Source organism: Castor canadensis, chromosome X, assembly GCF_047511655.1.
Source record: "Castor canadensis chromosome X, mCasCan1.hap1v2, whole genome shotgun sequence".
NCBI classification, from domain to species: Eukaryota; Metazoa; Chordata; class Mammalia; order Rodentia; family Castoridae; genus Castor; species Castor canadensis.
Window position 1 is genome coordinate 21,421,213 of NC_133405.1, and position 27,168 is coordinate 21,448,380.

The 27,168-nt window shown below is 41.6% G+C and overlaps 1 protein-coding gene across 1 annotated transcript in view; it reads left to right on the top strand.

The window, feature by feature from the left end:
• Nucleotides 1-1,110: 1,110 nt before the first annotated feature.
• The window catches only part of Gpc3 (glypican 3), a 389,991-nt gene continuing 363,933 nt past the window's right edge, over nucleotides 1,111-27,168 (top strand). Inside the window, exon 1 of the mRNA XM_074063548.1 lies at nucleotides 1,111-1,463. Coding sequence (XP_073919649.1) covers nucleotides 1,292-1,463 — 172 coding nt within the window. The 5' untranslated portion in view covers nucleotides 1,111-1,291. The remainder of the gene's footprint in view (nucleotides 1,464-27,168) is intronic.

The window sequence follows — 27,168 nt, forward strand, 5'->3', positions numbered from 1 at the left end:
AATCCACACAGGTAATGATCCATGCATTCCTCACAAGAGGTATTTGACTCTCAAAGAACTGGATTTCTAATAGTGAAATTTAAACAGGAGAGATGGGGATTGGGGGCCAGGAGAGCTTTAGGACAGCCTTCTACTCCAGCTAGGAAACAGGCTATCTCTGGCTTAATGAATTTATTCTGTAAAATGACTTTCTAATGAGTTAGGCTGGCTTTAAGCCCCAGGTTATTTCATTGTCACTAGTTATGCTTCGATTCATGAGGGGTCACCAGGATTATCCAGCAGGGGATGATGCTTTTAACATCCAGGATTCAAGTGCTTCCTCTGACTTTGTGTGGTTCTGTTGAATCAAACCTAGTAAGCCCAGGAGCTTCCGGACTTTTTAGGTACAGTATTCAAAGATGAGGCAGGCTGTGAAAATCCCAGCGGTCCTCAGCTGCTCCTGAAAGTGACTATTTGTGGGTTGGCTTTGAGGACTCGGCCAGAGCTGCCTTGGGAAAACGGTTCACGGGAAGCCTCTCAGAAAGCTGAAGGAGGAGGTGGATTTTGTGCGAAGGGGGACCTTATGTGGCTCTGATGACCAGAGATGAGTCGGATCTGGCTGGAAGAAGGCCTAGTAGTTAAGCAGAGGGGCACCTAAGCCGGGGACCCCCACCCACTCCAAGGAAGGATGGAGAGGTTGCAAAATTCCTAAAGGGAAAAGCCTTCCCGGCTATAGGCCAATGAGCGGCAGGAAGGAGGAGTGAGGCTGGGGAACTTCTCCCAGAGCCAGTCAGAGGGGACGGCTGCTGGGAAGCCAATCAGAGCGCCCGAGCCCGCAGCCCCTCTGCAGTAGTTATGCCAGAGCGCCCAGTGTAGAGCGGCCGCGAGCGGGCAGCAGGACTGGGCTGCTGGGAGCCATCGCACCGGCTCCGCACCCTCCTCTCGCGCGGGTCCCGCCAGGTTCCCACGCCGTGCTGCCCCAGTCGCCCCCACCGCGCTCCACGCCGCAGCCCGCACCCCACCGGCTAGAGGCCGTGCGACCGCCGCCGCCGCCCCCCAGCCGTGCGGCCTCGCCTAGCCCCGCCCTGTCCCTCCTCGCCCCGCCCACCCCGCTCGGCCCCGCCCCGCCCTGCGCCGCTGAGCGGTTCCCGCCCTCGCTCAGCGCCCAGGTAGCTGCGAGGAAACTTTTGCAGCTGCTGGGTGGCGGCACGGCTCTCGCTCCTCAGGGCCACTGCCAGGCTTGCCGAGTCCTGGGACTGCTCTCGCTCCTATTGCCACTCTCCCGCGCTCTCCTAGCCCCCCACGAAGCAGGATGGCCGGGACCGTGCGCACCGCGTGCTTGGTAGTGGCGATGCTGCTCAGCTTGGACTGCCTGGGACAGGCGCAGCCACCGCCGCCTCCGGACGCCACCTGTCACCAGGTCCGCTCCTTCTTCCAGAGACTGCAGCCCGGACTCAAATGGGTTCCTGAAACCCCTGTGCCAGGTGAGTAAGGGTCCCTTGCTCGTTCCCCGCGCCCAGCGGCCACGAGGCGCGCGCCGTGGCCGTATGCCGAGCGCACTGGCCCCGAGGGGCCGCGGTAGTGCCCTGCTGCGGGGTTTGTGGGAATGGTCGGTGTGCCTGGGGCCTGGCTGGGTCTACTGAGGGAGGGAAGTGGAGGGAATGTGTGCACCGAGTCCACACGCCCCGGGCTCGCGCTGCTGTCAGGGAATGCGCGAGTAGGATGAACGGCGGAGGTCGCCTTCTCGCGAGCGCCCATTTTTGGGGAGGGCGGGAAGGTGGGAGCTGGTTCCTCGCGTCCAGGCGAACTGGCGTCCCACAATCGAGCAGGCGCGTCAGAAATTTATCACCCTTGCTCACATGTACGTGTCAGAATTTCAGGCGTAGCTGGACCGCAGCACTGGCTATCGTTTCCCCAACGTGTCCCCCCGCCCTTCTTTCCTTAGCCTGGGTTCCCGAGGCTGGCGAGCCCAAGTGCAGGCAAAGTTGAGGACAGATCTCCGAGTCCGCAGCGGTGGGTGAAGAAACACCGAGGGAAACTTTTGAATAGGAGGGTCCCCAAAATAGGAAGGACTGAGCCTTTTCCTTGCAAACAGCGTCCCTTATCTAGGTTGGCAAAAATCTCTTTAAAGACGGTGGTCCTGGCCCGCGGAGCAGGACTCCAAAGATGACCTAACTCCTCCCCCTCCCAAATTTATCTGCCCTCTTGACAGGCTGAACCCCGAAGGGGAGACGATTTTAGGCGGAGGAAAGTTTCTCAACGCCTGCCTTTTGTTCTGCACAATTAGATCTGCTGTAAGGGCATATTTTAACCTTAGCTGAGGGCTGCCACTGTCAACAGATGAATATTAATGGCCTTCTGTGAGTGACTGTCCAGCGGTTGGGCTTCTAACGCCTGCCTTACTATCCAATTAGGACAAGTTGCTACAGTGACAACGTGAGCAAGAAAAGAGTAGATTTCAAAAAGGTTAATTTCTCAGAGGTGCGCTCAGAAGAAACGGCCGGTCGTATTCGCCAACCATAAGACGCTTGTGGCCTCCAGGGTCTCTTTCCGACTCGTGCATCCAGCAAGGCGCGGATCCCGCGCTTGGGAGAGAGCTGGAGAGCAACCCTCGCCCAAACTTGGCCGGTGGCTCCCAACAAGTCAGGGAGGCGGGCCTGATGGTTGGACCAAGCTGTGAATGCGGATGCGCGCCCTGTGGGCGCTGCCAGCAAGCGTTCACTGGCAGGAGGTTACCTAGGCAGCCAGCGCGCCCTCAGCCTTTTCTTTAGGTTGATGAAAAGAGCCGAGCGAGCCTGCTGTTTAGTTGCAAAGGTAATTGGTCACCCTTTTTGGTGACTGAACTGCATTTGCGCATATGTTAAATATTGCTTTGCAGGATATCGCTGTAAGGGAGGGTAGAATTACCTCTTCTACTGTTAAGTGTTAATAACATACCACGTGGGCGTGTGCAGGAGCTGTAAGGGGCAACCTATGAATCAGTTCCACCGAGCTGAAACAACAGGCGAATCTCTCTCCCCTGGAAGTGCCATGGTAATTAGATTGCTAAGACTAGAGAACATGCTTTTGTTGATAATGTAAAAATTGGTCCTTACAGGCTGAGCCCCCACAAGATGAATAGGTCCAAGGTTGGGTTTCGGGCCACATTTGGCAGTTTCCAAGCCAGGGAGTGAAGGTGGTGCTTAAAAGAAGAAAAAGACCAGAGGAAAGCCAGGATACCCATTCAGCAACCCCCCTCTACACACACACTCGTGCAGGCGCTCCCTTCCTCACCCTCCCCCAGCTCTCTGGCTGCCTGCCTCTTTGCAGCATCTGTATAAAACTATTGGGAGGGCCCACACACTGCGTGTATGAGTGTTGGCCTGGACTGGCTTCCTCCTTCCCTTACTCTCCTGCTTCTAGACTTTATTTGTAATAGAGACTTTTCATTTTTATAAACTCTAGGAGAAATCACTTTTTCCAGGGTTTTCACTGTATAAACACAACAGAACCCACTTCAGTTCGCTTTAACAAAATAAATGGTGGCCAGCACCTTCTACCTGGCAGGCGCTGTCCTCACTTGCATTGGAGCAAGGCCAAAATTCAAATATGGCGATGCATCCTCGATTTCAAATACTCTGGCCTGGCATGAAACCATGTGTCCTGAATTTTAGTTGGGCAAATACAGTCACTGTAGATACAGAAAACATGGTGAAAAATCCTTATGTCCATGTGTGGAAAGAGCTTATCAGTATTTCAGAGAAGAGATGATAATGGTAGACCAAATACAATGGCAAGTGCATAATTTCAAACTGAATAAATGTGTAATTTGCTGCTGTCGTTCAGTGGTTGCAAATTGGAAGAGAGCTGCAAATTATTTGATAGTCATGAACCATCATGATGACCGCTTAACTTTTTTTTCCCCATCTATATTTCAAGCCATGTTCAGTGTGCCTGCTGCACTGTATTAACTGCATTAAAGCTTTCTTTGTCCCAGATAAAATGAGATTCGGTCACAGTAAGGAGAAATCCTCAAAAATGTCTTGTTTCACTTGGGGGAGCATTTGGGATTGACGGCTAACTTGGGCCATTAGCAGAATTGGGTTAAAATATGGATGAGATTAAAGGGCATTTGAAATCAGCCAGCCTAAAAAATAAATCACCGGTGCTGAAGGACTAGCCTAGACTTCCACAAAGCTGATCTAAAGCTTACGATCTCATGTTCTCATTGCTTTTAGAGTATTCAAAGGCCCAGGATAGCAATATAGCATGTCTTCAAAATCCATAGATCTCTTCATACCTCTCTCCCTCTGTCTCTCTCTCTCTCTCTCTCTCTCTCTCTCCCCCATTCTGTCTCCCATTCTCTCTCTCTCTCTCTCTCTCTCTCTCAAGGATTTGTAACTTGGAAAGCAACACAGATGGAAACCAGGCGCACAGAGTTAGCATTTGGCAGAAAAATCCATATAACTGACTTTCAGTACAGCTCTTTTGCCCTTATTTAATTTAGAAAAATTCAGAAAAAAGCCAATGAGCTCATAAGTCTAGATGTTTGTTTTGTTTTGCTTAACCTACCCACAGGCGCAATCAAGAATGGATACAATTTTAGGCAAGGGAAGTCAGCTAGTAATCAGACAATGATGTTTCCAATTGTCTCAGGGGAATGTTACAGAAGTCTGAAAAAAAAATTCCTCTAAACAAAAATCAAGTGTAATTCACTTTATGAATGCCATACACCACTTTTGTGTGTGTGTGGGGGGGGGTGGGGGATGGATGGGAATGAGAAAATCAAGCAACCCATGGTGGTGTTGCAACTCCCTAAAGATTGAGGGATTTTACTTTGGAGGTCCTTGGAAAGTTCGAGAACCAATCCAGAAGGCCAAGTGGCCCTATGGGTAAAAGGCAACCTGTGGGAGCCAAAATTGACTTGGAATTTCTTGAAATAGATGAAACAACATTAAAAAAATGCTTGAAACAAAGAGAGAGTTTGGTATTTTTTTGAGTGTAAGAACTAAGCAGCCATATCTGGGTTGCCAGCTGTGGCTCCCCAATTAGTTGGAAGCAGTTAGCGGTCCTAATGTCAGGAGAGAGGATAAGAAGTGAGGTGTGGGAGGATTTCTTCTCTGAGATTGCACCAGACATTTGGGTGAGCAGGTGATTTGTGAAAACTCAGAAAGTTATATTGCTGTGTGCTAACTTGGAACAGATTAAAGAATTCTTTCAAATGTGGTCTGCAGATATTTATTACGCTAATCCTGGTACTGGGACCAGGATGTGCTTAGAGAGAACCATCAAGCCTATGGAGGAGATGGTGGATGATTGGTGGGGCACCTTGGCAGGCTCTGTGTTAGGTGCTGGGGGTGCAGAGAGGAGTGAGACACAGTCCCTTTTGTCAAGGAGCTCGTTGTCCAGTGGGGAAGCACACAAGTAAACAGGCTTCCCAGGAAACTTGTAGGATTAAATAGGGTGAAAAGGGCTAGAAAATACCTCCAGGAAATTGGCTGGAATGGTCACAATAGGCAGCCTGGGCAAGGGAAAAGAACTGAGGAGATGAAGTGGGAGATAGAAGTCTCTTAATAGGGCCGCCATCTTAAAAAGAGTTTTCTTAATTCTTGGAGTAAATTCCATTTTGGCAGCATTAGGAAATGCACACAGAAGAAGGTTTTGATGGATGCTAGATGACACAGATGGTGTCAGTTTTGCAATGTGTTTTTTTTTTTTTTCGCATGGGCTGGTAGGTTGTATCCAATATTTTGATGCAATATTTTTTGAGCATTCTGCTACTTCCATCTTTAGAGTTGCAATGTTTGCTCTTCAGTGTAGCCTAGTAAAAGGCTGCTTATTACCAACCTGGGAGAAGAGTGTCCTGGATTTGTCTGGTATGAGACAAGACAGAAAATATGTTTTTTCCTTAAATGGCAGCTATCAGTGATCACGTCAACATTAGTGTTTGATGCATTTACCAAAGCATGGGTCTTAAGAGGTATCTTATTACTCATTTCTAAGAAAATTGAAGATAATCACTTATAACTTGTGCACACGATACATCATTTGGAAAGAATTTCACTGGGGATCGTGTTGCTCAACTGAAAAGTTCTGGCATGCTGAATTTGTACATTTTTGTGAATGCTTCCTTTTACTCTGATCTCTAGCTTTTTTCTACATGTGGTTATTTGTATGTTTTAGATTATAAGCTTCTTAAAGGGAAAGCACTTTATTTGAGCAGTGTCGAGCACAATGCTAAGAGCGCGATACAGTATTTAGTTAATTATTAACAAAAATCATAGCTCTGGGTCATTAGCATTCTCTGTGAACTCTCACATACTTTCTAAGGCTATATGTCATTTTGTTTTAAAAGCCTAAGTACAAAATGTGGCACATTACTGGAGTATGAGGACAAACTTCTCGGGCTACAAACATTTTGGCTGGGGACAGAGCCAGGTTTATTTCAGTTAGCTGGTGACTCTTAATATCTGGTAGAGCTTACTAATGTTGAGTAATCAAAGAACAAACTGAAATTAGCAGCATCCTTATGACTGGCTTAGTAGCATTGAAGATCGACCATTATTATAGTGCATAAATTGTAGGCCATCACTTAAATCAAGCCATTTTTTATTTAATGTCAGCTAGACCTTTCTTGCTAATGTTGACATTACCATATTTGGGAGTTGAGCTACAACACATGCATAGACCTGTTGAAGTACCTCACTGGTTTCTGTAACCTGGGATCAGAATGTGTGTACAGGTTCCATTCTAGAGATCATTCCAACAGCCACCATCTGTTCAACCCTAGCCAAGCTTGTAAATGGGTTTGATGTTTTTGGTAACCTAGAGTGTAATAGGAAATGTGGACTAAAAAATCCCTCACTCATTTGCCCATATTTAGCAAATAGTCTAGCTTGAAAAAGGATCCCCAGTACTCACTCCATTAAGAAATGAACTTCAGAAAATAGAATCCAAGACATGGGTCCCAGAGTGGCTTTAGAAAAGGCATTAAGTAATGGGAATTTATCTTCTGAGATATAATGATAGGTAGGGATTCAGAAAGTGAGGTGAAGGTGGGCCTGTCAGCAGAGAAAATGTACATTTTGAAATTCTGTGTGTGCATGGGAGGGATGCTCACTGGTACGTTGTAGTCTCACTTGAATGTTTTGTTAAATACATAGTATTTAAAGGAAAGAAGATTTAATTCTGAACTTCAAATTAGGTCAATTAAAGATCAAGTGTCTGAGTACTAATTATTAGAAATACTTGTTTGCTTTTTTTTTTTTTGCGGTACTGGGGCTTGAACTCAGGGCCTATACCTTGAGTCACTCCGCCAGCCTTTTTTTGTGTTGCGTATTTTTTGAGATAGGGTCTCTTGAACTATTTGCCTGGCCTGGCTTTGAACCGTGATCTTCCTGATCTCTGCCTCCTGAGTAGCTAGGATTATAGGCATGAGCCCCCAGCACCCAGCTTGTTTGCCATATTTGAAAACAAAAAATGAATCCAGACTGAAAACCACCAAAGGCATTTTCACTTTTGCCTCCCTTTGTGTTGCAACTGGACAAAGCCTTATTCGAGAGTTTGTGTGTTTTCCTCGTGAATAAAAAGGGAGTCAATGTTAGGACCAAAATGCATTGCTAGTGTTTCAAATAGTTAATTACCTAGTAGCTGAAATTGTATTTATATGCTAGATTAGTAAATGTACAAGCTCTTTAAAGCGTACTTAATAGGCTTATATTGATAAACAATTGATAGGATGAGATAAAATGTAAGCGAAAGTGGCAATAAGAAGGGACAGAGAAGTCAAAGACACTATAAAAGAAACCTGCACCCATTGTATTCCATTCACCCACTGCAAGTTGAAAGAAGTGCATTTCTCAGTACAAGTGGTGATTTTTGAAATAGTCTGTATTTTTTCAAAATTTATACCACAAAGCCTATCTTTATTATAAATCATGAAAAAGGCACAGTTTTAGAGCAAAATTTTAATACTAGACTATGATGGTCTTGAAGATAGGTGCTGTATCTTTTTTATCTTTTATCCTAGTGTCCAGCACAGTACACAGTACTACTAATAGGTACTCAACGCATATTCGTATGCAGACTGAATGAACAGAGTTAGAAATGTATTACAAACAAAATTTCCATAAAGCCAGTATTTAAGTGTTAATTTATTTTTTATTTTACAAAGTTTTCCAAAAAATAACCACCTTTTCAGGTCAAAGAAAGCTGTGAACTATACGTAAGTAATAAAGGACGTTGTTTTAATTCCTTTGGCTGCACTGTAACACACTGGATGGAGTAGACTAGCCAAATCTTACAAGAGGTAAGTATTTTGTGCTTGCTTCTAAGGCTATTCTAAGTAATTTAAAGTTATGTGTGTGTGTGTGTGTGTGTGTGTGTGTGTGTGTGTGTATGTGTGTGTATATATATACACACATATATATACATATATTTCTCTTTAATCTATAAATCTGTGGAATTTAGGTTTATGAAAATAATCCAGCATAGATTCAGTAGAAGAAACATGTACCTAAGTTTTTCCTCAGTGTTGGGTATTTCTTACCTATGGCATCAATATTGATAAATGTATATTTCAAAGGACATTCTCTTTTCAAGTGGATTTTCAGCCATGGAAATTTTATTTGGATAGGATAAAGGGCCTCATGAGGATTTTCTTAATTTCTGTCTGCATTAGACCAAATTTCCAGCTAATTGGCTAGGGAGGACCCCTCGGGACAGTATTTCAGATAGAGGCCCAAGAGGAAAGAGGGTGAAAAAGAAAGGGATGATACTCATTTGAAAAATAAATCAATCTGCATATTCTCTTCCTTCATTATGGTTCTGCTCCCTCTCTCTCAACCCTTGCATGTTTAGTACTTGTAGTAAATTTTAATTTGGATGATTGAGGCTGAGGGAATCATGGTGAAGAGAGGAAGAGTTGGGATGATAGCTATAGGGAGGACGTTAAAAGCCCTCACTCTAGTTAATGAGCGTGTAACAGATGTAAAGGATTGGAAAACATTTGAACATGAATTTTGTATATGTGCAGAGATAATACAGAGGGATGGCCCAACTTTATTTGGTTCCCAGAGATACTTTATCCATACTTCTTAGCTAGTGTCCGTGTTTTTTGAAGTATATAGCTTATTTATGGCCTCTTCCAAATCCAGTGCTCATTGGATACGGAACCATGTTTGATTCATCATGACATCCTCTAGAGTGGTGAGTAGAGTGCCTTGTACAGAGTTATTAGTGTAATTAGTGGGAATGAATGTAAGAAAAACATTTGAAGACACAGTCTTGAGGACTTGACCACTGTCCAATGAGATTCTAGGATACCATATAACCATGGAATGATTCTCTCAATGCATAATTGTCTAAGTGGTTTGAAGCAGAGACTAAAGACAGGATGGTGGTGTTGACACACACACACACACACACACACACAGTGGACCTGGGACTCTTGTTACCTCACTTTCAAAATTGAAGATTGAAGAAGTAAAGACAAGCAGATTTTGAGTTGCAGCTTTACCTAAATGTGGTGTTTGGATTATTTTGTATACATTTGTAGATTATATATGCATAAATATATGTATATTGTTTTTGATAGCAATAATTAATTATACATGGTATTACAATGAAAATAGTTAATTATTACTCTTAATAGTAGGTGGTCTTTCAAGGTTTTACATGCCATTTGGGTTGTGAAAGCCTTGCTTTCATTCATATATCTCATGTGCTTATAATGCAGTCACTCATAAAGTATCTGTAGCTTCTGATCCAGTGACCTTCCAGGTTCCAACACACACAACACACACACACATTTGTGTATTCATACACACATATAATATACCTACAGCTGTATGCCTTTAATCATCTAAAGATTAAGCAAGCCTAATGCACACTGGAAAGAGCTAGGGAATACAGCTTTTCACAGATCGAGTACAACTATTTTCAGTTGGCCCCAAATTGTTGCAGAAATAATTGTCATTGATATCATGTGTTTATAGTTTATTTATCAAGTTTAATCACTTTCCCAAGTACAGAGGTGTGATCCTCATTAAGTAGAAACAGTTAACCCATTCTGTGAATTTGGCCCATTTTGGAGAACTACTTCTTTCTAGTACTGGCTGCATTCATTGCATGTTGAATACCATAGAAATGGAAATGTGGCCCAGGAGGCACTTTCCAAGTTACACTTCAGAGAATGATTGTATTGGGGACCACATTTATCTGTTTTGGAAAACAGATGGAAATCTACAGAAAAGGAACTAATAATGAACTTTGTATGCTATCTCTGCATAAATACTGAACGGTTTTTCATTCAGTCTTTACTTCAACCAATATTTGTTGAACACAGATTCTGTGCAAGGTCTGAACTAGAAGCTGATGAACAAGGTAAACTCACTGCCAGAAAGGAGTTCCCTGGGTAGCAAGGGAGCCAGGCAGGGAAAACCACAGACATCAATGTAGCACAGTGAGGGTTACCACAGAGATGAGAATCACAGGGGTGGGGGTGGGGTCTGGGGCATGTTGAGCCATGGAAGAGAGGCGCCTCGTTGCCTTAGGACAGCCGTCATCTACGTCATGTGAGAGGTATAGAGTTAAAAAACAAAATGACACAAGTTTTGGACTGTAGTAACTTGGATTGGTTAGAACATAGATGTGGAAAAAGTGGAGAGAAGATGAAATAGAAAAGTAAACAAGGGAATTCTGAGGAGTTTGATTGTGTCCAAGGATGAAGAGGAGCCATGAAGATATTTGTTCAGTATGGAGGAAGGCTGGGGAGTGAGTGGTGGCAGGGAGAGTTAGTAACACGGGTTGAGGGGGCAGTGAAAAGAGATTGAAAGCTAAATTTGAGAGAAGAGAGGAAGTAGAGTAGACATGACCTGGTGACTGGATATGAAGGCAGAAGGGAGAGTCTAGAAGTTCTGACTTTTCTGGATGTTGGGGCTGTGGTACATAATAGGTGCAAAAGTAAGTATTTGTTGAGTAAATGAGTGAAATATAGGAAGAAAATACATTATTTTTTTGAGACAGTGTCTTGCTGTGTTACCCAGGCTGGCCCCAAACTCCTGGGCTTAAATGGTCCTTCTGCTTCAGTCTCTTGAGTAGCTGGGCCTATAGGCGCACCCCAATGCCTGGTTTAGAGGAACATATTTCTTTAGGGTGAAATAGCATGTTTGGTTTTGAACAGGTTGAGTTTGAGGGGCCGGTTGATCACCAAGGTAGAAAATATCTACTAGGTAGTTCAGATTGTGCTTTGGATCACAAGAGAGAGAGAAAAATCAGGGCTGGAGATATGTTAATACTTGGTAATTATCAGCAAATAGATGGCAATTGAATTCCGGGGGATAGATGAGGTCATGGTAAAGTGTATATATTCTTCTGGAGTTTAGATGAAGTGTAGTTAGGACTTACTAGTATATAGGTTCAAGTTGGAAGTCACGGGTGTGATATTTTCCAGGCTTTTGCATGTGACATGTCTTAAAATTTATTTTGCCAGCATCTGGTGATTTTTCTGCCAAAGCCTTCAAGAACTCCCTTGATTGAGAGAAAGTATGAGTATATATTGTCATGGTCCAGGAATTTGCAAATAAGATACATGCACACAGACCTCGGTGTAGAGATGTATGCTAAAACCCGATATCAGATTTCTACGTGTTTTTGATAGCAATAATAAATACTTATGCATGTTATTTCAACTGAAAGTTGTTAATTATTACTTTTAGCTGTGGGTGGTCTTTCACAGTCACACCTTACATTTGTGTTGTGAAAGCCTTGTTTTAATTTATCTCATGTACACAAAATGCAAGCACTTACAAAGTTTTGTCTGTATCTTCTGATCCAGGGACCTGCCTGGTTCTAACACCGTGGTCCCCTCTGTCCCTCCCCCTGGGGAAGCACTCTCCTATTCTGGAAAATGGAAGCTGTAATGATGTGTAGTTTTTGGAGTTCTGGACTGTATTCCACTGCTGGGTAGTCTATGAAACATGTGGTTCCAAGCAAAGGCTTGGGAATACTTGTGTAATTGGGCTGATCTTTCTTAAGTGTCTGTGGAGATGTGCTGTTTTTTGGTTTGGGAGTAGGGAGGGCTGTAAAAGTTTCTGGTTCTCTGGCAAAAATGGTTTCTTTAATTTCCCTTTTGTTTAAGAGGCTGCCTTCATCAGGGTTTTTACTTCCATTTAGCAGTTTGAAACTCCTTGTTTTCTACTAGTTTTTTTTGTGGTCACCTTCAGGTTGATGGAATAGTATTCCCACAAGGGAAGATCGTGGAAAATTTATTTACTCAATACCTACTGTGTATTAGTTGCTGTATATTTAATCTCTCATTTAATCTACACAGCAAACCTGAAAGGTAGGTGGTGTCATTTCCATTTTACAGAAGAAGAAGCAGGCTCAGAAAGGTTTACTTTCCCAAAGGTTGTGTAAGTGGTGGAACCAGGATTTGCATTCAGGTTCGTCTCACTCCACTCTTTCCAGTGTGCCCATTGGACAATGAGGGCAAGTAATAAAGTCAGGATATAAAGTATTTGACTGAAGTCCCCATACTCCTTTAACTTTCATGATGCTGTGTACTCTGGGATCCCCTCCTACTTGATTCTATCTTTGCTGGTTCCCCTCCTTCCTCCTAACCTTTGTTACTTGTAGGTGTTTCAGCAGTGTTTGACCTTTGCCCTTCCCCATTATCTCTTTTCTCACTCCCATCCCCATGGCTTCATTACCTTTGCCATTTGAGTGGTTCTCATATCTCTTTCCAACCTGACCTCTTCCTTGTTCTCCAGCTCATTATCTCCCAGTTGCCTGCTGGACTTCGCCATCTGAAAGTACTGCCAGTGCTTCATGTCGAACACGGCCAACCATCACTCTGTCATTTTCTTTTCCTATTAGTACAAACCTACTTTTCTCCAGTATTCTGCATTTCCGGTTATGGCATCTCTGTGGTAACCAGACTTGAAACCTTGAAATCATCTTCACTTCTTCTTTTATATATCCCACACCTAAATTAAGCCATCAAGCCCTGCAAATCTACCCCAATCATGTCTCTCACTCTTACCCCTTGGTATGGGTGCCCTGCATTTATACACAGCAGGTTGCTTACTCGTCATTGGCAGGACTCTGTAGTTGTCTGCTTCTGAGCATTTGCTTACGACCACCTGACCGTCTTCCAGCATGACTGCCTCTTGTAGTCTTAACACTTTTCAAATTCTCAGTGCAGTGCCATCTTCTTCATGAATTCCCCATGATTTCCTATAACTACATATGATTGTTTGCTCCTTTGGCCCCTTCTATCTCTGTACTTCTCTGATGGCCTCAGTTTTTGCTTGCTCATGTCATGTTTTATGTATGTAACTCTATCCTCCTTACTAGAGCCTTGTTCTCTAAAGTGTGGTCCATGGACCACCAGCATCAGCATTGCTTGGGGAATTGTAAGAAAGGCAGAATCTCAAGCCCCATCCAGACCTATTGAATCAGACTTTGCATCTTTAAACAAGATCCCCAGGTGATTTGTATGCATGTTAATGTTTGAGAAAGGCTGCTTCCAAGTGTAAATTCAGTAAGGGTAAAACCCTCACAGTACTTATGAGTGTCGTCTTACACATAGAAGACTAATGTCCTTTTCAATTTTCACATTTGTACTTTGGCTAGTCATTCATTGAAGTGAACTCAGAGATCTGGATATAAGGGAGTTGAGAAAGAAAGGAGAAGGAAGAGGAGGGAGAGAGGAAGAGAGGAGAATGAGAGGTTGAGGGAGAGTGAGGGAGGGAGGACGTGATAATGAACAGGCTAGAAAGAGTCAGCAGGATCTCTGCTAGATGGCTAATAACTTTGTGACTAGTTGGGAAAGTGCTGCCTTAGCTTCATTTAATGTGGCCAGAGGCAAATATCTCCTGGGCACATTTTGCTCCTACTTCAGGGAACTAATGGATTCCCACCTGCTCTGGTATTCCAGGCTATATCTTCTTTGGCCATCCCCAGATGTATGAGTGGAACTTTTGATGGGGTTCAATGAGCCATGGAAGAACTGTGCTCTAGTCAACCCTTGTGTTTTCAGAAACAGATTTTCTGCTTTCAAACTTCAAAGTTTATTTCTAAAATAAAGGTTTGTTTTTCCCCATGGTATTCTGAAGGTTTTCTACAAATGTTAATTTCTAGAGCCTAAGTCATTTCTTGCCTTTGAAACGTTGAGTGCTGTTGGTCATTTAATAATGTCGCCTGAAGGTTTTTTGGCCTTCAAAAGCTGTCAGATTGCCTTTTTTTTGTTCGATGAGGAAGTAAGGTTGCCTCATTCACAAAGCCTGAAGGTGATGTTGGAACTCGCATTTTTTTCAATCATTCAGTCTCCCCTCAACTATACATCCAGTTTTGTTTTCAAATTTGGCCCTAGTAGCAATGAGACTATCAACTCTCACTTAAGGTAGAATTCCTGAAAAGCTCAGCAGCATTTCACAGAGTAGAGATAATGAGTAGCCGAAGTTACCTAACTAACACACCCATAAGCTAAGAGGAACAACTTTGCACTCTCAGGGCAGGCCTAGCACACCTCCAAAGCTACCAGGGATCTTTATCTTCTGTCATCAGACTGCTCCCCACATCTTCCCTCTTCTTCTTCCTCTCTTTCACCCTCACACACTCCCCCAACTGGTTATAATTTAAAACATAAGGTGTTTTATGGTTTGTTATATTTATTGAATGGTTTTGTGTTTCTTGTTCTCCAAAAAACTAGATGGGTGGAATGTTTTATATTTTCCTCTGCATTTTAGTTTTAAATTGTATTTCCTTTTCTTACAGCTCCTGATTTTCTTCCCCCCTCTCTTTCTCTCTCTCCCTCCATCGTCCTATGCCTCCTCCACATCTGTCTGCACCCAGTGACTCTGGAGAGAAAACAGGCTTCCCTTTTTCTGCCACATATTTGGTTTGGGTACCTGGTTACTTCTCTTGGGATATTGTGAAATTCTATTCCTTAGTTTGGAAACGAAGAGCTTTAAAATGTGCACTAATGAATTTACATTCTACTTTCAAGGAACTCTGAGTATTTAAAATGATTTTTGTGCAGACAGGACAAAGCTAGATATATCTGACTTGAGTATCTCAAATCATTGTTAGGGAGTTTACATTCCCTCTCACTTTGTTAAAATTCTCAATGAATGCAGATTATATCTTTGTTCTTAGACATCTTTGTCTCTCTCTCTCTCTCTCTCTCTCTCTCTCACACACACACACACACACACACACACACACACACACTGAATTCTTTCCTTTTTTTTCTAAAGATAAGGAAGCCCCTTTGAAACACTGCTGGAACTGGCACCTTCCTTGTAGGCTAACCAAATTATAGCCTGCTTTTCCCTGATGAAGTTATCACATTTCAGGGACATTGTTTCGCTTGTGGGGTTTTATTGTCCCAGTTTCAATTTTGACTTCAGGTTTGAGATTGTATTCCAGTTGGACTATTCCTGGGTATTTTTTCTTTGTCTTTATACTTATGGGGATCCTTTGTTTGTCCTGTACCTATTATCTCTTCCAAGCTTGGCCAAGGTTGTTAGGTTATATGCTTACGTATAAATATTTAACAAGATAAGTTAGACAAAATGTGCTTGAAGACATTTCAGCCCTCCCCCCCAGCTCATTTTTTGTGTGTAAAGTCGCAGATGGTTGCTTTATCTCTGATGTTTAGATTCAGAGGACATTCCTTTGCACTTTGCATGATGGACACAATGGAATGGGAGCTTGTGAGTCAATCTTAACTACCAACATGGTAGCACGGCATAACAGATAACATTAAGCTCCTCTTTCTAATTTTTGTTCTAACTAGTTATCCAAATTCCCCTTCGCCAGAGAGTTTTAGGTATGAGATTGTGTGTTTTTTAAGAAAATATTATGGATAAAGACTAATGTTCTCAAGTCAGGAATAACAATTAGTACCATTCATTAATCAGAGGGCATGTTTTGACTCTGGGTCTTGGCTAGGAAATATAAACTGTGAAAGTCACACATATATATGAACCTCAGGCAAATTTATGACTTGTCAGCCTTTTAAGGTTAAATTCTTAACCCCAAATCGGGGCTGGCTTTATATGTGGAGTCCAGCACATTCCTCTGGGCCACTGAGCACGCCCCTCCCCAGCCCTTTGCTTAACAGCAGCTAATGGCCTAATGAGCAAGAAGGATTTCTGCCTCTTATCAGCTGCCTAAACAGCAACAGGAAGGCTGATATACAGAGGATAGGTCAAAATCTGAGTTCTTGAACCAAAAAACTACAAGGTCAGTTTAAAACTCTAGATATGTGGTATCTCTACAGCCATCAATACCTGTCAGTAAAGGAGCTAGACACTTGAGTTCAAACAAATAGTAATAGTTGTCAAAAGCATGAACAGTCTAATTAATTTTGCTAATAGTTCTTTTCTTCTTTGTTTAGCTCTTCTATAAATAGCCTTCATATAGTCTTTAATGAGCTTTTAGTTTGTGCCTGGAGGAGGTCGTTGTGGTCATGTGGGAGTGTTTGATTGTCAGATGGTGATGATGGTGAAGGCAAGAATATTTATATCCTGGCTCAGATTTTGGAAGGGGCTGCCAAATAAAGGCAAATACGCATCTACTACTACTTTGATTTCTTTCTGAACTGAATTTTTGAATAGCTATGCATTCAACTTGCTGTGGAGTCAGAAGAACTTTTGTGTCTCCTCATATTTTACTGGCTTTTTTTTAAGGAGAAATAGTGCTTAAGTCTTAGATCTACTTGGAATCCAAACTTAGACTCACATAGAATAAATATTGTAGGGTATTCAGCACCCATCATAGTAAAAGCCCCTTCACTTTCATCTTCTGCGTTTGCATGTTTTTCAGAGACAATAATGAAAACATTTTTTTCAGATTCCCTTGTGTTATTGGAAATCCTATTTACATAAACAGGCATTGTTGTGGCTTAGGGAAGAATGTGGGGTCCCATTCTTTAGCTCCCTGTATATCTTTGCTAAGGCTTGTCTAAATAGAAGTAATGACACTGTAGTCTAAGCAGCTTTTCTGATTTAGGTAAGCAGGGTGGTTTGAAATTTCAGTTTACGAGATAATTGAGTCTCTTCTTAATTATTTCAGGCATGCATGTTGCTGCCTTTATAGTAAAGACCTAAAAATCTAGTAATCTCCTTAGGCATTTGTTTGGTAATAAAATCGTGTGAATTTTCATGGGTTAATTTTCATGACAATTGTGTGTTGCTTCCCCACCCCCACTTGGGAGGAAATTCTGTCTTTTAGGGTCCTGGTCTCCTCACAGTGCAAAAGCACGCTTTAAAATATATAAGGATGTTGCTGGAATTACTGGATCTAGAGAAAATTTAAATGTATTCAGATTCATGCTCATTACACAACTTTCATTTAGAGTTTTTAATAGCCTTGTCATATTTCTTGGAAAATCATGTTCTTGACTTTGCCAGACTTGGTTTTCTGCCCTGAATGAAAAACTGAATATTAGCACAAGTGCAGTCTAAGTATCCCTTTATTCTGTCCTTTTTCTAAAAACAGAATCTCAGAGGTCAACTGGTGCAGAATAAGGTGGGAAAAACTAAAAGGGAAAAAAAGCCCAGGTCGCTTTCCACATCTGCTAGTCATTCTCACTGGTGTGACTTCAATTCAGCAAGCTTTTATTGAGCACCTGTGGTGGGGGTGGTGCTAATAATCGTTAACATTTATTGAGCCAGGCACTGTGCTAAGCTTTTATGGGCAACATCCCACTTCATCCTCACAATTGCACTACCAGGTGGTTGTATTATTTCTACCATTTTACAGATGAGGAGACTGAGGCTTGGAGAGGTTTAGTAACTTGTCCAAGGTCAAATTGCCATGAAATGAATTAAACCCATCTTGTCTGGTTCCTAACCATTCTTGTGATGGGTTCAGCATTTCTAGGAACTCACTTTTGAGCATCCAGTATGTATGAGATGCTCTAGATGGGGGAAGCAGATGTGTAGAAAGATGAAGACCATCAATGGAGGGGTCTCCACATCTGTTCAGGGGAAGGAGGAATGTATAGGAAGACCCATTGTTTGAACCTGTGGGAATGCTGCATCCTGAATACAGCCCAGTAGCCTTTGGTCACGGGCATTTCTTTTCCTGTTTAGTGAAGGACATCCTTTGCTAAATTGTTGAACTGCTTCAGTGATTGTGCCAACCAGTTTCCATCACTGCTCAGCCCACTGTAGCATCAGGTACGTTGAACTAGCATTCCTTAGTGACCAGGAGCTGTGGGATAATTGGTGCCAAAGTTCCTGTGCCACCATTTTGTTTTTATTTCAGTATCCTTAGAAAAAAAAGACAAAAATCCAGTGAGACAGACACTCCTGAACCAAATTCCTTTGTCTCAAGAGCTGAAGGCAGGAAATAGAAGAGTAGCAATCTACAGGAAGACCCTACATCCAGACTTGGTTTGTCCAGCTGGATCTGGAGCCCTCCTGGTGCTGTCTCAGATCCCACATTGGGCTCCGGAGAGCTCTGTGTCTGAACCACCCACAGTTTGATCAGAGAATGGAGTTCCTATTAGCAATTTTTGAATTTTTCGTTAAAATCATGGGTATGGAAGGAAAATCCCCAAATCACCTGTTTGGATAATTGATTTTTGTTTTTCATAACTCTTGAAGAGAGCAAGGAGGAAAAAAAGTTACTACTGAGCATCGTTGAAAGACTTATGTGTTGCATCAATAACTTAGATTTTCCTTAGTTTTAGAGAACATTTGGTTCAGGGAAAAATGAACACACCAGTGTGTGAATGTGTGTGTGTGTGTGTGTGTGTGTGTGTGTTTGAAACAGTATCAGCTTATCAAAAACTCTTTGTGTCTCCAACTTTCTTCTTGCTGGTTGGTCTGCAATGTTTTGCTTGTCAACTCCCTTCCCGTGGACTTTCTCCTCCATTAAATCTCTTGCACAGAACGGGAGTTGCCACCAAGTCTAGACTTCAGTAACATGTTGGAAGGCCAATTAGTAAGGATTTTGATTCCTATTACATGAGGGGAGGAGGGAAGCTTGTCCTTCCCAGTCCTTTGGATACTCAGGTTCTAACACAACAGTGTGTTGAAGATGTCTAAAATTACTGGAGCATTTACACAGCTATTCCCCAAGATGGCATAAATGCCACAGCACTGGAGCACGTCAGTGTAGACACCCAGATAAGCTGAAGGTTGGGAAAGAAAGAAAGATCAATAACAGTTCTTCTCACTCAGGGATCAAGAGTGAGTGTTTGATTTTCTCTTGGTTGCATTTTGCTCAGGTGCGGTGTGTATATTGTACTAACAAGGCAACCGACTCCCTTTTCCACAGGTTCCTGTCATAGGGAAAGAGGAAAGATAAAATAGAGGGCACAGATTATTTACAGTGGCTGAGAGTGTAATTACAAGGTGCAGTGGCTTGAAACTGAAATTTAGGTTAGCCATTAGAGCTGGGAGAAGCATCTTAACAGTAAGGGCAATTGGGCATCCGAAATATTTGCCTAGGAGCTGGTTAAATAGCTTCTCTAGAAATGCTGAGGACTAGGGCAGGAGGAATGTGAAGAGAAACCCAAACTCAGTGTTGGGCTGGAGGCCCAGACTGATAGGCATCTTTCGTGGTTGCTTGGCTCTCTTGTGATTATTTCATTGCTCATAGCTTGAAACATTTTTATTGTATCCAAAATATGTCTAATTTGTTAAGTATAAGAAAACAAATGTCTTTGAGCAGTGAAAATGAGGCATTTGGATTGATCTGCGCACCGTCCTAACAGACTTTCTGGAATATGGGCCAACGATTGAGGAGGCATTGCTTCTGCAAGGCCTCTTACTCTTTATAATATGTAACTATTGCTGTTAAAGTACTGCTTGGGGGACGGGCAGATGTAGCTAAGTGGTTAGAGCACTTGCCTGCATGCAAGTCATCCCTGATTAGGGCGTGAAGATACCTCTTCCAGAGACACCATTCAACCTACTATAGATGTGAGCTTTCTGAAGCCTCTTGAATCATGCCAATTTATCAAAGCTCTCTATCTTAAGGGAAGTGGTGCCTAAAGTTGGTTGTAAAATGTCAGTGTGTTTTTTCAGAGGGATGTGGGTGGCAACTGCTGTTACCCTATTTTTCAAATGATTTAATTGAGGACCTAGGGAGTAACATGACTTATCCAAGTCACTCTGAATCAGAAGAACAGTTCTGATTATTCACCATGGACTTTATGTCTTACCTCATGATTCTTTAAAAAGTATATATATTTTTCTAAACACTTTAGTCATAGGAAAGCAATTATTCCTTGTTACCTACCTGAAAAAAACTTTTTACAAGATCTGTAGGGTCAAGGTGATGGTGCACTTTCAATCTACTGCAGCTCTCTATCTAGTCTTTGTGATTTGCTGAAATATTAGCAACAGGGAGGTTTGCAAGCCAGAAACATCTGTGATGCAAAGGACTGCTTTTTAGGTGGAGGTTCACTGAGTTTTAGGCACAACTTGAATGCAAAGTGTTTAATATATAGTTGTTACAGATGATACATTCTCTGAAGAAATGCTATCCTCCTTGCTTATGATAGATATGATAGACAGAAGGACCAGTTCTAACATTTATGGTATGGTCTCTCTTCTGATCATTATCAGAGAGTGCAAGCGACAACTTTGGTGTGCAAAGAGATTAGTGAGTTAGAAGATGGCCTTCATGGACACACAGAGAGAAAGGAACCTTGAAAGTCACCAGCTTCAGCCTCCTGCTTAGTGTTGGAGTCCCTCTGTGGTATCTCTAATGTTGCTACCCAAATTGTACTTGAATGCTTCAAGGGACAGGGAGCTTATTATGTATAAGAATCAGGCTCTCTTTGTCAACTGTTCATTAATGCAGCAAGCAGCCATTGAGTATACTATATACCAGGCTCTGTGCCATGTCAGGGAATACAGACCTGGCTAAGATATAGTGCTGGTCCACAGAAGCTTACAACTTAACAGTAGGGATATAAGACAAGTATATCAATGATTACAAAGGTTGCAAAAAAACAAAAACAGTGGGGAGAGATAGAAAGTATGCTGAAAATTCTGAGAGATGATAATGCATAGGGTATATTTGGAGAAAAAACTTTATGAAAGAGACACTTGAGAAAGACTTTATTGATGTGATTTTAATAGTCGAAGCTAGAAGAGCACGTCAGGGATAGTATGAGCAAAATGGAGCAGAAAATGGAAGTATGTATTTGGGAAACATTTAATAAGAGTTTAATCTTCACAGGAGCTTTGAGAGGAATGTGTTGTCACCCCATTTTGTAGATAAGGATGCTGAGACTTAGAGGAAAGTAATTTGTGTAAGATCACACGGCTGTTAAGTGGCCAATGGCTAGTGTTTTACACCATAGTCTGTATGATTCCAGTTTTTCTCTTTTCCATTGCATGCCATCATATCAGGAATCTATCTGCCATTAGTTGGCCTCTGGAGATACAGGCACATTGAGAAGGACGTGTGATTATTACATGGGATGTGATGCTATGAGGTCTTAGTTGTTGCTCATACCTTGGTCCCATATCCATATTCATGTATGTTCAGGTGCTATTGATAAAGCCTTTCTAGAAGAGCAAAAACTAGCTAGTCCTCTGCTTCTCTTGTGCCCTCCCAATGCCCAGTCTGGAATGCTCTTAGTGAACATTGATTGGCCTATAGTTAGATAACTTCAACTCTAGCCCAATCCCTTTGAGGAAAACAGGCCCAGATTTGGGAAGGTACTTGATAAAGTCACACATCTGACTTGGTAGCAGAGCAGATAATAACACTTTAGCCTTGGCAAAGAAGAGCTCTTCTGTCTCCCCATGTGATTTCATATATGGAGGAGGGACCTAGTCCTTAGATTGGGCCTAGAGTGTTGAAATTTTCAGCTATGTCTCAAGTCTGCATATTTGAAGATTGTATATGAAAAATAAAAATTATATGCCTCCTGAAAGACAGGATCTCAGCTACTTATCTGAGAAGAATAGCAAAATTAGTGAAGGAGTGACTAGGGGAGACAGGGCTATTACCTTATCTTAGTTCCTCTGATAGAATTCTTAACTAAAAGATTCTGCATCCCGTCCCCAGAGTGGCTGCTGTTGTTCTCCAATCTAATTTTCATTTTATAAGGAGTTTCCTTCCATCTAAATAGCCAAGGGTGTGTGTGTGTATGTGTGAATACTTTCACTTGTAAGATTTACTCTAGTTGTGTCAATTAATGGCCTAGTTCCTTTAAAACTGAAGTCTCTTGAAGTTCTGGATTTACCTCCAAGTGAAAGGGGAGGGCATCAAGCCCAAACCACAGTGGTCCCCTTGATATACAAAGATGAGTCAGTCAAGGGTCTTAGAGAGATTTCTAGTCAGTAAGTCCATTTTCTGTGAACTCCAGGCCAGAGGTTGTGTTTTGTGCATTATTGTATTACTTGCGCTGGGTGTAGGACTTGGCACAAAGTAGGCATTCAGTAAATGTTGCATGAATGAATTGTTCACCAGGTTGGCAGACTGAATATCATCGGTGAATTTGTATTCCCAGAGCACATGTTGACTGCTGGTTGGGAATGTTGTCCAGAAAGAAGCTCTTTGTGGGAGAGTGTAGTGATCTGGGGATTCAACTTTTATTGGGCATGAAATGATAGGCAGTTAATTGACAGTTGGCAGTAGAGATAAAGGTAATTCATTCTTTAATTCTCAAGCTTAGAGAATGGCTTATCTCCAGGGTTGCTTTAAACTCCCAGTACTCCAGTGTGGTAGCGACATTTTGGCCTGCCTTTTACAGAAGCAGCGTCTATGGCGGCCTGAGGCATGGTCTTTGATTTAAAGTCTGAGCTCCTGATACCCAGGTGTGCCCTTTGCAAGGTCATGTTCTTTCAGGCTTAATAACAGAAGGGTAACCTTCAGCTGGGTCCCTAAGATGATTTCTTCCATCAGCAATCATCACTTTCCCCACTGGTTTCAAATGCAGCCATTTCTTTCATCTGTATTCCTATCTTGATTAGTGAGAAATTAATGAGCATGTAAGATTTGATTTAGACAATGATTAATTAGAGGAAAAGGTGCTGTTCTAATAGCAAGTCACTATTATATGCTAAGAAAATTAGTTAATATATTTGGATGGCAAATTGACTTGTCCTCCATTAAAAATGCCTTTTAAAAGTGCCTAATACATTTTTTTGGTTCATTAGTAGAGCAACCTGTATTTAATCCTTTGGATAATTTTAATAGGCATGTATTATTTCCCTACAGGTCATGAAGCAACCAGTTCTGGATGTCATTAATTCTTTTGTTTAATATTACCCTAAAGATAATATTACATTATTATTTTCTGCAGAGTGTACTTTTGTTAGGAAAAAAAAATCTGTTCATAAAGCAGACTTTGGCAATGAAATATGTCAAATCATCATACATATGTGTGTGTATATGTGTATTTATGTATAAAAGTTTTCAATTTTCACTGTCACTGAGCCCTGACAATTCCTTCGCTTTTGTTGCTGTTTGAATATGCTTTCTCTGCTCTTACAGAAGTATGAGGATCAAGGTCTACATGAATATTTCTTCTTTTCTTTAATGTGCTTTTTAATATGATTATTGACAATTTATTGTCATTAGCTAAAATTGTAGCCTAGTAAAATAACCAACATATAGAACATAATAAAGGTAATTAGAGAACTGGAGAACTGGAAGTGACCTTGAAGGGTTATTTAGTCCATTTCCCAATTTCAGGCTGTATGACTAATCTTCCTAAACAGCACTCTTCATCATATTATGCCTTTACTTGAGAACCTCCAGTGGTCCATTATTACCTCTAGGGTCAAGCCCACAGGCCTCTGCTCTGCATTCAAGCTTCCTCAAATTTGGGTCTATCTTACCAAATAAAATAACTATTCCCCAGCTTCTAGCCTGACTCCTGGCAGGTTAGCCTTGCCTCTGCGCTCCACTGGTGACATACGCATTTTACTCATTCGCCTCTCTAAATCCTTCCCATCCTTTATGGGCTAGTTCAAGCCCTGTGTCCTCCTGGAAGTCTTCTCTGACCACTAGAACCTCTGATGCGCACCCCTTATTTAGTAAGTGTTGTCTATGTTACGTATTTTTAAAAATCAACTGTGTTGAGATATAACTTGCAAACAGTACAGTGCACCCATTTCAAGTGATGACTTTTGATAAATGTGCATACCCACATAATCACTACTCCAAATAAAATACAGATTAGTTTCATCATCTCAGAAAATGTACTGCATATTTTGTCACATAACCATATACCAACTTTAACTGTTCTCTAGCTATTTTTGGGTGTGAAAGTCTGGTCTCTTAGAATGAATTTTTATTTGTTTAATTTAATTAACACATATTGAATATTTAATTTGTACCAAGAAGGCTAAGAGTTTTTATATGTATAATCTTAATCCTTACAATAACTCTATAAAGTCAGTACTATTGATAATCCTATTTTATAGGTAAGGGCAAAAAGGTGTGTAAAGAATGAATAACCTACCCATGCGGAAGTTGTGGTAAGGACTGACATATAAGCAACTTGACCTGAGGGGCAATAAGTGCTTTTGCTTTTTCTTGCCCACTAGTACCTATGATGCTGCTGAGCTGTATTAGTACTTACTGACTTGGAATAAAATCCAATATAATGGACACATTTAAACAATTTCATACATGCTGTTGACTTTCCTCTTTCAGTTATGGAAAGAGCTGAGACCTGAAATGGAGTCTCCAAGTGAGTGTGGTGAGCCTAAGGCTTCACGGCAAAGAGGAACTAAGTCCCAGTCTTGAAGAGGGTGGGTAAGGGAAAATGGGACAGTCTAAATTGTCAGGTCTTTAAATGGTGCCAACAAAGAGCAAGAGTTTGACCCAGTGGGAATAGTCTGAGATGATGGTCAAGAAGGCCAGGCCACAGGTAGCCAACTCTGAAGAGATCCCTTGATATAAGAATATGCATCAGAAGAGAACATTCTGTGGACCATCTGTTGCTAGCCTTTGGGAAGAGAGTCAACTGGTAAGGGTGCCCAGTTTGTGTATGTATGGGAATAATACCCCAGAGAAAAAGCTTCTATACTTCAAATACCCCTTTTTAGTTGTAGGACCCAAAACTGAATCCAGTGTGAAAGGAAAACATCATCTCAAAATAGTTAGAAATACATACTTCCTAATTTCTTCAAGTGAAACATCTGTTTGTGCATTTTTCAGATGTTTGGAAATTGATTTTTATGGTATTTTCCAATATTTTACCAAGATCAAATTAAGCATATCTACGTAAAGTTTTCAGTATTATCTGCCACCGTTCCCTCTTTTTTAGATACAGACAGACTAGAAGTTCTTGTTAGTGTTCTTGGTCTACAACTCTCATTAATTCACCAGTATGTGCACCAGGCTGAATGGAATCACTGGGGCATCTCAGAGGAGCTGGGAGTCATTCTTTGTTCTTCAGGAATTTACAATCTAGGAAAGGAGACTATAGTGTAAAGGTACTTTTTAATCCTTCAAATTAAATGGGAGCTACCAGCCCTGTAATGACTTCAGTTAATTTTTTTTCAGCATCTGAGAATGCAGTTATTAAGCCCTAAAAAGCAGAACCTTTCTGGCTCATTGTGTAGCCAACTGCAGGTCTTCTCCTTATCTCTACCCCATTTCCCAAATGAATTCCATTTTTACAAAAAAAACCAACTGAATGAGCACCCATCTTTGACGAACGTGGTCCATGATTACTTTTCCTTTCTATCGAAGAAAGGAGTTATTTCCCTTTTTCTTTCATCCCTCAGACACTTCAAGAATGCTTTCTTACTTATTCTAACTTTTGTTGGTGGCATCTTATTTCTTGAGTTGACTTTGTGGGTTTTATTCATGTAAGTATGTTGCGGTTCTCAATGAACCTACTTAGTCATTTGTTCTTGTTTTACTTCTTATTCATTCCATTTGGGATTTAGTTCCTAGGGTGGTTCTTTATCTAGTTGATGAGGATTACATGTTAATGGCATTGAAGTGGTTATATTTCACTACTGTCATTTCCCTAAAGCACTTCTAGCTCTCCTATGCTGTTTTGTGATGGGGATTTTTTTTTTGGTGGTTCTAGGATTTGAACTCAGGCTTTCACACTTGCTAGGCAGATGCTCTACCACTTGAGCCACGTGTCCAGTCCTTTTTGCTTTTTGCCCAGGCTTTCCACAGTAGCAGGGATGACAGGCATGTGCCACCATGCCCAGTTTTTTTTCTGTTGAAATGGGGTCTCATGAACTTTGGCCTGGGCTGGCCTAGAACTGTAATCTTCTGGGTCTCAGCCTCTCACATAGCTTGGGATGACAGTTGTGTGCCATTGTGCCCAGCTATTGGTTGAGATAGGGTCTCATGAGCTCCTTCCAACCATGAGCCTCCTGATCTCAGCCTCACAAGTATCTAAGATTACAGGCGTGAGCCATCAGTGCACAGCTGTTATGGGAATATTTTAAAGCTCATCTGTTATGTGAAGTTTACTTACAACAAAATATTTTTCCCTTTGTAATGTATTTCCTTCCTGACTTGGAAATCTTGAATTCTTATCATTTTATGGATGCTTTATTTCTTCAAATCTATAGCTAACTCTTAGCCTCAAGATCAATTGTACTGGTTTATTGACCAACCAAGCGGTGATAACTGAGGGGGGGGAGTAAATGTTGCTATATATGCATTTGTGTTTGGATATAGCATATACCTTTCTTCATGACATTTGATATATTTTATAAAATGTTCTCATTTGAGGTTTTGTTCCTTTAAAGACTTTTAGTTAATCTGATTCTTGAGGTAGTAAGGATTTTCACAGTGATGACATCTAATCACCTTAGGAAAGGTGGGCAGTGTGGAAATTCTAAGTAACTTTATGAATTATCATATCAAAGGCAAACCAAACTGGTGTCATGGCAATTGGAAGAGTCATTCCAGAGCTTCTGTAGATACATAACAACCATTTGTTACCTTCTGAGATCTTAGCAACTCAGCACTCCAAAGGGAAAAGATCTGATCCCTGTTATTTTATACTTCCCACTAGCTAGAGATGGGAATAGAAACAGTGCTAATAGTCAGCCACCCTGCCAGGTAAACTCAGCCATTCTTGAAAACTGGAAGGCATCACCAGTGCAAATTTAGAAACACACAGGGTTTTATCTATAACAATTAATTTTGTGGACTTTACGTAAGTACAGAGATTTTAAACACACACCACGTGGGCATTGGCTTACCAAGAGAGAACATAAAGCCTTGTTAAATGAACAGGAA